The sequence below is a fragment of the Zosterops lateralis genome (assembly GCF_965231275.1).
Source record: "Zosterops lateralis genome assembly, chromosome: 1".
NCBI classification, from domain to species: Eukaryota; Metazoa; Chordata; class Aves; order Passeriformes; family Zosteropidae; genus Zosterops; species Zosterops lateralis.
In genome coordinates this window covers 149,651,155-149,663,298 of record NC_139762.1, presented here as the reverse complement: position 1 = coordinate 149,663,298, position 12,144 = coordinate 149,651,155, and the positions used below count along the sequence as shown (strand labels likewise).

Genomic DNA, 12,144 nt, shown 5'->3' with positions numbered 1-12,144 from the left:
GGAAAATTGGGATTCGTGCTTGGAAAACTGGTCCTGCTCCAGGGTTTTGGGGTGGGAAAAGCCCTGCAGGGAATTTCCAGAAGAATCCCAGAGCCTTTTCCAGGTTTTTTTCTGGGAGAGCTGGGGAGGGATTTGGAATGAGGGGAAACAGGGAATGGCTTCCCATGGAATATTGGGATTTTGGGATGGAATTCCCAGAGAATCAGGGGCTACTCCATCCCTGGAACATCCCGGGATAGCAGGAGCTGCCCCGTGGGAATGGGATCATCCCAAAGGTCCCTTCCATCCCAAACCACTCCAGAATCCCGGGATTTTCCCATTCCATGACCTGCCTGCAGTTAAATCCCAGTTAAATTCCTGCAGCTTTTCCCAGCCGATCCCTGTTTGCACAGCTGGGTTTTCCTGGGATCTTCCCAGAGCTCCCAGACTTTTCCAGGGCTGTTCTCAAAGCTCCCAGACTTTTCCATGACCTTTCCCGGAGCTCCCAAATTGCTCCAGGCTGTTCCCAGGGCTCCCACTTTTCTCCAGGGTCACTTCCAGAGCTCCCACACTTTTCCAGGGATGTTTGAGTTTTTCATGGAAAAGCAGGGGGTTTATCAGGGGGTTTATGGAAAAGACTGGGATGGACTAGGAGAGACTGGGAACAGCCCAGTACCTGGGAACAGCCAAAAACCTGGGAAAAACGTTATCCCAGGGAAATTCCCAGTGGATCATCCCGGCCCCTCAAAGCCGCCTTTGTTTTCCTGGTAATTCCATCCCCTGCTCCAGGATGTTCCCAAATCCTGCCCGGGCTAAGCTTTAATGGCTCCCTCTGGGCTGGAGCTGCTTTTCCAATCATTCCCTGAACCCTGGAGCCGCTTTTCCAATCGTTCCCTGAATCCTGACCCCAATCCTGCTTTTCCAATCATTCCCTGAATCCTGATCCTGGAGCTGCTTTTCCCTGTTCTGGGCTTTTCCCATGGAATTCCAGACTGGTTTAGGATGGAAGGGATTTTTAGGGATGATCCCATTCCCAAGGGGCAGGTCTCCTTATTCTCAGGATTTTCCGAGGGATGGAGCAGCCCCAGATATTCTGGGAATTCCATCTCAAAATCCCAGTTTTCCATTGGGAAGCCATTCCCTGTTCCCCTTCATCCCAAATCCCTCTACAGCTCTCCCAAAAAAAAAACTCTGGAAAAGGTTCTGGAATTCTCCTGGAATCACCAACACTTGGAGTCCCAGCTCTGGAATTTCACTTTTCTTCCCAGATTTGGGGGAAAAACAGGGGAACTTGGGGAAGTTTGGGCTCCCAGGAATGGGGAGGATTCTCCTCAACCCCGGGATGAGAGGGGAAAATCTGGGATAAGAGGGGTAGGAATGTGGGAATATTACCAGGATGGGAAATCCCTGGGAATTCTCTCCTGGATCCACCCTGGGAATCCTGGGAATGGGCTGGGAATGGAGAGGATTTTAGGGATGCTCCCATTCCCAAGGGACACCTCCTGCAGTTCCAGGGATGGGGCAGCCCCAGATTCTCTGGGAATTCCATCCCAAAATCCCAGCATTCCGTAGGAAGCCATTCCCTGTTTCCCTGCATCCCAAATCCCTCTGTGGCTCTCCCAGGAAAACACCTGGGATTTCCCAGCTCATTCCTAAACCACTCTGGTGTCGGATCCAGATTCCAGCTGGGATCTGAGCAGAGCAGAATTCCCGCTTTTCCATGGATTTGTGTCCCTGCCCTGAGCTGATTCCTGGCTCCCCATCCCAAGGATTTTCCTGTTCCCATCCCACTGGGATTAACGAGCACCTCTCTTTCCTTAGGACAGAAAATTCCCGGAATTTTGGGTCGGGATCTCAGTGAGCTTTGCTTTTTTCCCAGTTTTCCCAGGCCAAGGGGGCTCCTGGGAAGAGGAAAGCCTTGGAAGATGATTCCCCCTTGGAAGGGCAGCAGGATTTGCTCGTCCGGGATGAGTACGAGCAGGACAGCTCCGATGAGGAGGTAGGAATTTTGGAATTCTCCTGGAATTTTGGAATTTTATCCCGGATCGGAGATGGAAGTGACGAATTTGGGAAAAATAATGGACGTGGGAAAAGTCTGGAGCGTCTCGGGGGGATGATCTTGGAGAAAAGAGGGATTGGAGGGATCCAGAGGGATTCCAGAGCAGGAATTCCCATTCCCACAGGGATAAATCCTTGGGATTGTGACACTCAGAGCTGTTCAGGTGGGATTTTTGGGAATATTCCCCTGGAATTCTGTGCTGGAATTCCCATTCCTGTGGCTGTGGGATGGGGACATGGCTAGGGGTGGCTTTTTCCAACCTCTGCAATTCTGTGATTTCTGTCCCTGCAATTCCCCGATTTCCATCTCAGGGCAAATTTTTGGGGAATTCTGAGTATTCCATGTGGAAACTCTCGCTGCTCAGGAATTCCATGAGCTCCCTGAGCCTTTCCCAGGCTCCCATCCCTGCTCTGGGCGATCTTCAGGCTTTGGAAAATTTTGTGAAGAGCTCAGAGTCCTGGAAATATGCTGGAAAAGAACCCGGATTCCTCTGGAATAATCCCTGAGGGAATGTTGGGAAAAGCCGGGGCAGGAATTCCGGCCAGAGCTGCCGGTGGGGGGAGCGCTGATCCCGGTCCTGAGGTGATTCCAGAGCTTTTGTTCCTTGCCTCTTCCCAAAAAAACCCGGCAGGGCTCCTCATCCCGGATTTTGGGGAATGGTTCTGTCCTATCCCGGATTTTTGGGGAATGGCTCCGTCCTATCCCAGTTTTTTTGGGGGAATGGCTCCGTCCTATCCCGATTTTTTGGGGAATTTGCTCCATCCTATCCCGGATTTTGGGAATGGCTCCATCCTATCCCTCTCCTCATTAATTTCTGACCCCCATCCTAAGGAAAGTTTTCCCTGGATTTCAGCCCTGCAAATGCTGGGAAGAATTTTTGGGGAGATGCCTTTGGATCTGGTGGGATTCACTCAGGAAAACCAAACAAGTCAGGAAAATCTGAGTGGTTTTTTTTTCCCGGGTTTCAGGAAAATGTTGGAAATTTTGGGATTTCAGAATCCTCAAAATCCTTAGGAACTGAGGAAATGGCTTCAAGGGAGGAGGGGAGTGGGTTTTTTTGGAATATTCCCCTGGAAAGGGCTGTCCAGGGCTGGAAATCCCATTCCCACAGGGATAAATCCCTGGGATTGTGACACTCAGGGATGTTCAAGGCGGGATTTTTGGGAATATTTCGCTGGATAGGAGTGCTGGGATGGAATTGCCGGGTGCTCCCCATCCCTGAGAGCGTCTCAGGCCGGGCTGGAATCTCGGGAAGCACAGGGCTGATCCCTGAATTCCCTGATTTCCCTGAATTCCCGGCTGTTCCCGAGGCGGGCTGGGGCACCTGCCTCCCTCCTCCCTTCCTCCCTCCCTCCCTCCTTCCTCCCGGCCGGCAGCAGGTCTGGAAAAGCTCCGGAGCGGCCCCCGGGAGCGCTTTCCTCTGGAATTGCCCCCGCGCTCCGCACGGATCCGTCCTGGCCGCGCTCCCGCTGGCGCTCGCCGCAGCCTTGGCCGCGCTCCCGGGAAGAGCAGCCGCGATCCCGGAGCCGGCCCCCGGCGGCCCCACGGGGGACCCCGAGTGAAGCCGGCTCCCGGGGATGGCTCCGGGCCAGTCCCGGCTCCCGGGGATGGCTCCGGGCCAGTCCCGGCTCTTTGGGACGGTGCAGGGACAGATCCCGGGTGTTTGGGATGGCTCCGGGCCAGTCCCGGCTCTTTGGGATGGTGCAGGGACAGATCCCGAGTGTTTGGGATGGTGCAGGGACAGATCCCGGGTCTTTGGGATGGTGCAGGGACAGATCCCGGGTCTTTGGGATGGTGCAGGGACAGATCCCGAGTGTTTGGGATGGTGCAGGGACAGATCCCGGGTGTTTGGGATGGTGCAGGGACAGATCCCGGGTGTTTGGGATGGTGCAGGGACAGATCCCGAGTGTTTGGGATGGTGCAGGGACAGATCCCGAGTGTTTGGGATGGTGCAGGGACAGATCCCGGGTGTTTGGGATGGTGCAGGGACAGATCCCGAGTGTTTGGGATGGTGCAGGGACAGATCCCGGGTGTTTGGGATGGTGCAGGGACAGATCCCGAGTGTTTGGGATGGTGCAGGGACAGATCCCGGGTGTTTGGGATGGTGCAGGGACAGATCCCGAGTGTTTGGGATGGTGCAGGGACAGATCCCGGGTGTTTGGGATGGTGCAGGGACAGATCCCGGGTGTTTGGGACGGTGCAGGGACAGATCCCGGCTCCCGGGGATGGCAGGGACACAGTTCTGGGAATGGGACAGAGCCAATGTCGATACTTTAGGATGGTACAGAGACAGACCCCAGGTCTATGGAATGGCCAGGATCCTGATCCCAGTTCTTTTCTTTGGGATGGTGCAGGGACAGATCCCAGCTCCCGGGGATGGCATGGACACGGTCCTGGTTCTTTGGGGTGGTACAGACCCGATCCTGGAGCCCGGGAATGGCCCACATTACTTTCCTGTGCCATTCCCATGCCATTCCCGTGCCGTTCCCATGCCGTTCCCGTGCCATTCCCAACCATTCCCGTGCCATGCCCGTGCCATTCCCAACCATGCCCGTGCCATTCCCAGCCATTCCCGGCTGGATCAGAGATGGATGTGCTGGGGCTGCTGGCAGGAGGAAGCAGCCGGGGGCTCCGTTTCCTCCCGGAATGACAATTCCAGATGTCGGGATAATGGATGGATGGACGAGGGCTCTGGTCCCTCCTCCTCCTCTTCGAGGCTCCCGACGGGATCAGGGGTCGGGATGGGGAGAATTCCAGGGGAAGGGAGGGAGGGATGGAGGAATGGGAATGTGCCGCTGCCTCCGGAGTAGGACGGGACACGAGAGGGGAAACTGGGAAATTGGGAATGGGGGATTGGGAATGGAGATGGGGATGGGGAAATTGGGAGTGGGAATGGCAGCTTGGGAATGGGAACGGGGGAATTTGGAATGGGGATGGGGGACTGGGAATGGAAACAGTAATGGGAATGAGGGATTGGGAATGGGAAGGGGGAATGAGGAATGGGCATGGGGGATTGGGAATTGGGATTGAGAGTGGGGTGGGAATAGGGAATGGGGGAATTGGGAATGGGAACAGGAATGGGAATGGGGGATTGGGAAAGGAGATGGAGGATTTGGAATGGGATGGGGTCAGATGGATGGGATTGGGGGATTGGGAACAGGGGGTTAGGAATGGGGCTGGAAACAGAGATTTGGATTGGGAATGGAGGATTTGGAATAAGGCTGGAGATTGGGAATGGAGCTGGGAGCAGCGATGGGATAGTGACAGGGATGGGGGTCAGAATTCCTGGCTTTAGCTCCAAAACCAGGGAATGGTTTGTGAGGGAACAGCCTGGGTTGCCCAAGTTCCAGCCCCACTTCTCCCAAATTCCAGTCCCAGTTCTCCCAAATTCCAGTCGCAGTTCTCCCAAATTCCAGTTGCAGTTCTGCCAAATTCCACCCCACTTCTCCCAAATTCCATTCTCAGTTTTCTCAAATTCCAGATCCAGTTTTCCGAGCTTCCAGCCTCAGTTTCCCAACTTTCAACACTGGTTCTTCCCAACTTCCAGCCCCAGTTTTCCCAGATTCCCAGCCCCATTTTCCCAAATTTCACCCCCAGTTCTCCCAAATTCCAGCCTCAGTTCTCCCAAATTCTAGATCTGGTTTTCCTAAATTCCAGCCTCAGTTTCCCAACTTTCAACATTGGTTCTTCCCAACTTCCAGTTTTCCCAGATTTCAACTCCATTTTTCCCAGTTTCCAGCCCCATTCTTCTCAGTTTCCAACCTGTTTTCCCAGTTTCCAGCCCCACTTTTCCCAATTTCCAGCCCCACTTTTCCCAATTTCCAGCCCCACTTTTCCCAGTTTCTAGCCCCACTTTTCCCAGTTTCCAGCCCCACTTTTCCCAGTTTCCAGCCCCACTTTTCCCAGTTTCCCACCTGTGACCTCCATGACCCGATCCCATTTCCCACCCTTGACAATCCCAACTTCCATCCCCAAACCCCGCAGCAGATCTTTGGGATCAGAGGGGTGAATCTCATCCTTTCCTCGTGAATTCCCATCGGAATTCCCGTTCCTGCGGCCTCTCTGAGCCCGAATTTCCTGGGGATCTGTGTCGGTCCCATCCCGGCCGTGCCCAGCTCCGGCTCCGGGCGGATTTGGGCCAAGCTTTGATCCAGGATTTCCAGCGGCTCCTGCCGCTGTTTGTTATTTCCATCATTCTCCCGCTTGTTTCCGACTCCCCGGGCCAGGCCGGTGTAAGACAATCCCTCCCCGGGATTCCAGCCCGGCCTTCTCCAGCTTTTCCAGCTTTTCCAGCCTCTCTCCCCCTCCCCTGCCCCTGTTCCCTTCGGATCCTGCGGCTGCTGCGGCTCCGCCGCCTTTCCCCACGGAGCACATCCCCGTATCCAGACAGATCCCGCTTTTCCAGACACAAATCCCGCTTTTTCACCTCTCTGTTTCCTCAAGTTTCTTCCAGGCCGTCCCTTTTTCCTCCTATCCATCCTTTCAGATCCTGATTTTCCATGCAATTCCCACTTTTCCACACAAACCCCACTTTTCCACCTCTCTGCAGCCGCAGACTCCCCCCAGGTCATCTCTATTCCCTCTTATCCATAGTGTCAGATTTTGATTTTCCACACAAATCCCAATTTTCTGGACAAATCCCGCTTTTTCGCCTCTCTGTATCCATAAGTTCCCTCCAGGCTGTCCCTTTTCCCTCTTATTCGTCCCTTCAGATCCCACTTTTCCACACAAATCCCATTTTTCCACCTCTCTGCAGCCACAGATTCCCTCCAGGCCGTTCCTTCTCCCTCTTATCCATAGTTTCAGATCCCCATTTTCCACACAAATCCCACTTTTCCACACAAATCCCACTTTTCCTCCTCTCTGTATCCATAAGTTCCCTCCAGGCTTTCCCTTTTTCCTCTTATCCATTGTTTCAGATCCCACTTTTCCACACAAATCCCATTTTTCCGCCTCTCTGTAGTCACTGATTCCTTCCAGGTTGTCCCTTCTCCCTGTTATCCATCAGTTTTTATTCCCTGTGCCTTCCTAAGAAGGAAAATGGGGAATTTGGGGAACCCCCTGAGGATTTTCCAGGAGTTTTGATCCCTTAGAAAAGCAGGAAAATCCCCTGGGAATGTGGGATGGGGCGGGGTCATTGTTGTCACCAATTCCATGGGAGTTTTCCAGGATTTTCCCACTTGGAAAAATAAATAAATCCAGGGATGCCCAGATAATTCCATTGGGAATTATTATTTGGGAGAACTTGGGCTGAAAAGTTGGGAGAACTGAGGCTGAAATTTAGGAAAAAATGGGGCTGGAAGTTAGACAAAAAAAAAAAAGCGGCTGGAAATCGGTTAAAAAGAAGCAGGAATTTGGGAGAACTGGGGCTGGAATTTGGGAAAAGTAAGGCTGGAATTTAGGGAAAAGGGACTGGAAGCTGGAAGAACCAAGGCTGGAAATTTGGGAGAATTGGGGCTGAAAATTTGGGAAAACCGAGGCTGGAATTTGGGAGAAACTGAGGCTGGAAGGTGGAAAACAGCTGGAAGTTGGGAAAACTGCGGCTGAAATTTGGGAAAACTGAGGCTGGAAGTTGGGGAAAACAGGGCTGGAAAGTTGGGAAAAAAAAAAAAAAAATAAGGCTGGAATTTGGGAAAAGCAGGCTGGGAAGTGAAAAATTCAGATAATTCCAGGATCAGCCATCCCACAAAGGGTTAAAGGAGGCAGGATCACCCCGGGATTTGGGATCTTCAGGATTTGGGATGGTCCAGGATTTGTGGAATTTGGGATCAGCCCGTGCTTTGCTCCCCTCTGGCCCTGCTGGGGTTAAATTCCCGAATTTGGGCAGGAAAAGCTTTTTCCGTGTGGAAGGAATGACATCACCCAAAACATTGGAGTGACCCGGAGCGAGCGGAAACTTTTCCTGCTTTTTTTTTTATATTCCTGGGTTTTCTTACATTTCACCTTTTATTTATTTATTTTATTTTTTTTTTCTTTTGTGTTCCTGCTTTTCGTTTCATTCCTGCTTTTCGTTTCACTCCTGCTTTTTTTTTTTTTTTTTAATATTCCTGCTTTTTAAAAATATTCCTGCTTTTAAAAAAATATTCCAACTTTTTTTTTTGTTTTTGAGCTTTTTAAATTCCTGCTTCTTTTTGTATTCTGCTTTTTTTTTGTCATGCCACTTTTTTAATATTTCTGCTTTTTTTTTAAATATTCCTGAGATTTTTAAATATTCCTGCTTTTTTTTTTTGTATTCCTGGTTTTCATTTTATTCCTGCTTTTTGTTTTACACCTGCTATTTTTTTATATTCCTGTTTTATGGTTTATTCCTGTTTTGTTTTTTTTTTAATATTCCTGCTTTCTAAAAAAGTGCTTCTGCTTTTTTTTTTATTCCTCCTTCTTTTTATATTCCACGTTTTTTTAATGCCACCTTTCTTTATATTTTTGTTTTTTTAAAATATTCCTGCTTTTTTTTTTTGTATTCCAACTTTTTTTGCTCCGCTTTTTTATATTCCTGCTTTTTTCTAATAGCTGGTGCTTTTTAAAATTCCATATCTTTTATATTCCTCGGTTTTATATTTCTGCTTTTTAAAGTGTTTTTACTTTTTGGTTTTTTTTTTTAAATTTATTCCTGTTTTTTTAATATTCCTTTTAAAATATTCCTGTTTTTTTTTTTTTTGTATTCCTGCACTTTTTACATTCCTGCTTTTTTTAATTCCTTTTTTTGCCTGCTTTTTTCTGTATTCCTGCTTTTTTTATATTCCACGTTTTTTTGCTACTCCTGCTTTTTTTTTTTTTTGTCATATTCCACCTTTTTTTTTAATATTACACCTTTTTTTTTTATTATTATTCCATCTTTTTTTCATTTCTGCTTTTCTTATCATCTTATTTTTTTTTCCCCTATTCCTGGGGGTGTTTTTTAATTCCTGTTTTTTTTTTTTGTTTTTAATATTCCTGCAGGTTTTATATTCCTGCTTTTTAAAAATATATTTCTCCTTTTTTTTTCTAATTCCTGGCTTTTCTTCTCTCCCTGCTTTTTTTTTTAAATCTTATTTTTATTCCTCCCTCTTTCTTTCCTTTCTGGAATTTTTTCCGTCCCGCTCTGTGCTGCTGGCCGCCTTTGGAATGTCTTCCCAAAAAAAAATTCAGGGGGAGAGGGAGGGCAGATTTATCCCAAATTCTGCGCCTGAAATTCGGGAACTGGGGGAGCTCCGGAGCCTGGGGATCCACATTCCCACATTCTTTCCCAAATTCTTCCCAAATATTTCCAGCTGCTCCGTTGGCAGCTTTGGCTCCTGGCAGGAATTCTGTCCCAGCTCCAGGGCTAAGCTTTTCCCTTCTCCTGGGGTTTCTTTGGGAATTCTGGAGTCCCTCTGGATGGGTTATCCCGATGGGATGAGCTCCTGGGGATCCCAGAAATCCGGGAAAATCCTGGGAATTCCTGCAGGGATGGAGCTGCCACCATTCCCAGATTTTCCTGCTTGGGGCTGCTCTTCCAGCCCTGTTCCCTCCAGATTCCTGAATTCCTGGGATTCCCATCCCATCCCGAACTCCACATTCCCAGGATTTTCACTCCCATCCCGAACTCCACATCCCTGAGATTTTCACTCCATTCCCATCCCAAATTATGGGGACAATTCCCAGGATTTTCAAATCCCCAAATCACATTCCCAGGATTTTCGCCCCATTCCCATCTGACATTAGAGGACAATTCCTGGGATTGTCACCCCCATTCCCATCCCATCCCGTTCTATCCCGTCCCAAACTCCACATTCCTGGGATTTTCACTCCGTTCCCATCCCAAATTAAGGGGAGAGGGAGCAGCTCTACATTCCTGGAATTTTCAGCCCTCTCCCCATTCCCATCCCAAACTCCACATTCCCAGGATTTTCATCCCATTCCCGTCTGAAATTAGGGGGACAGGAAACAGCTCCACATTCCCAGGATTTTTCCCCCTATTCCCAAATTAGGGGGACAAGTTCCCAGGATTTTCACCCTGTTCCCAAACTGCACATTCCCAGGATTTTTCACCCCCATTCCCATCCCAAATTTAGGGGACAATTCCCAGGATTGTCACTCCCATTCCCATCCCATCCCAAACTCCACATTCACAGGATTTTCACCCCCATCCCAAACTCCACATTCCCAGGACTTTCCCCCCATTCCCATCCCACATTAAGGGGGCAATTCCCAGGATTTTGGAGCCTCTCCCAGCCGGAATTCCTGGCCCCTTTTCCCAGCCTCATTCCCACCTCCTCAGGCTCCGGGTTCTGTGGAGGAAAACTCTGGGTGAAGGAAATCTCTTTGCCATCCCTCCATCCCGAATTTCCTCCTCCTCCTGCAGGGCCAGGAGCATCCAGAGAGGGGAAAGTGTGGATCCCACCCAGGGCCGCTCTTGGCCCCGATGATCCCGAGGATATTTTGGGAAGATTCCTGATTTTTTTTTTTTTTTTTGGCGACGGCCGCATCCGGATTTGGAACTCAGGGATGGAGCAGGGGAAGGGGGGTTCCTCTGCTCGGCTGGATTTTTTTTTTTTTTTTACGGAATTTTTTACAGATTCTGATGGAATTTTTTAGCTCTGCCTTGGACTGGGATCCATGTGGAGAAATTCCCGGCCGGGGATGATTCCGGTGCCCGCTCGGATTCCTTGGAGCTCTCGTCACGGGGGTGGATCCCACACCAGCGGGAGCTGCCCGGAAATTCCACTGGAAAAACAGCCCCAAATTCCGCTGGAAAACTGCCCCGCCACCCTCGTTACCCTGATTTTCCTCCATTTTCTGGGATTTTTCCCTGTTTTTCTGGAATTTTTTTCCCAGTTTTTTTTTTTTATTTTCCCCATTTTTCTGGGATTTTTCTCATTTTTTTAATTATTATTTCCCCTCGTATTTCTGGGATTTTTCCCTGCTTTTTTGATTTTCCCCTGTTTATCTGGAATTTTCCCCCAGGTGTTGTGGTTTGTTTTTTTTTTGTTTTTTTTTTTTTTTTTTCCCATTTTTCCTGGAATTTTCCCCTCTTTTTCTGGAATTTTTCTGGGATTTTGCCCTGTTTTTCTGGGGTGTGTGTGGAGGTGGCTGGGCAAGCTGGGCAGGAAATTCCTTATCCCAGATGGAATTTTTGGGAATGATTCCCCACCTGGCACAAACTGGCTGATTCCGTGTGGATGTGGCACTTGGGAATGTGGCCAGGCCTTGGGATTGGGATTGGGTGGTTCCAGGGCCTTTTCCAGCCTCTGGAATTCCAGGATCTCATCCGTGGAGTTGTGCTCCCAAAAGGTTTTCATAGGGAAAATAGAAGGAGCTGCTGAACCATTCCCAGACTTTGGCAGAATTGGATCAAATCCACGGAAAAAAACTAAAAACCACCCCAAAAATAATCCCAAATCCAGATCCTGGCTCATCCCATTCCCTTGGGATGGATTTATTTGGGAAAACTGGAGTTAGAAGCGTGGCCTGGTTAGTTTTGGTGGGATTGACCCCATTCCCTGTGGGATTCACCGCATTCTCTGCGGTACAATCCCGGCGTTCCAGCTCCCAGCGTGAAATTCCAGGGGTTCAAGCACAGCCAGGAAAGTTTGGGAATTCCTGGGAAAAGGGAGATGCAGGGCAAGGATCATCTCGGGCGGGAGCCAGGGCTGGGTTTGCCCTTGGGAAGGAATTGGGAATTTCCTGTGGGAATTCCTCCCTCATTTTCCACTTCCCGGAGCTCTGCCTCTTCCCAGGGAATTTTTGGGAATGTCGGATTTCCATCCCCCTCTCCCTGTCCCTCCCAGGCCTCCCGGATTTTGGGACAGTTCGGATTCCTCTCTCCTCATCCAGGAGCAAAACTCGTCCCAAAAAAGCTGCTCCGGCCTGGGCTGGGCTTCCTGGAAAAACCCTGGAACAAAAAAAATCCTTGGCAAAGGCGAGGCTCAGGGCTGCAGGGAGAATCCAAAACGATTCCCAAACAATTCCCGGGATTCCTGAACGATGGCACTGGCCCAGGAAAATCAGGGGAGGTTTTGGGGAGTTTCCTGCTTGTGGAATGATTGAAATGGGATGGATCCCTAAAATCCTTTCCTGGTCAAAATATTCCAGGATTCTGTGGCCGGGATTTCATGCCTGGGATTCCATGGACGAAATTCCATGGC

The 12,144-nt window shown here is 49.8% G+C and overlaps 1 protein-coding gene across 1 annotated transcript in view; it reads left to right on the top strand.

The window, feature by feature from the left end:
* Positions 1-12,144, top strand: part of BOP1 (BOP1 ribosomal biogenesis factor) — a 44,708-nt gene that overhangs the window by 1,860 nt on the left and 30,704 nt on the right. The window contains exon 3 of the mRNA XM_083872427.1: positions 1,859-1,978. Within this exon, the coding sequence (XP_083728553.1) occupies positions 1,859-1,978 (120 nt within the window). The remainder of the gene's footprint in view (positions 1-1,858; positions 1,979-12,144) is intronic.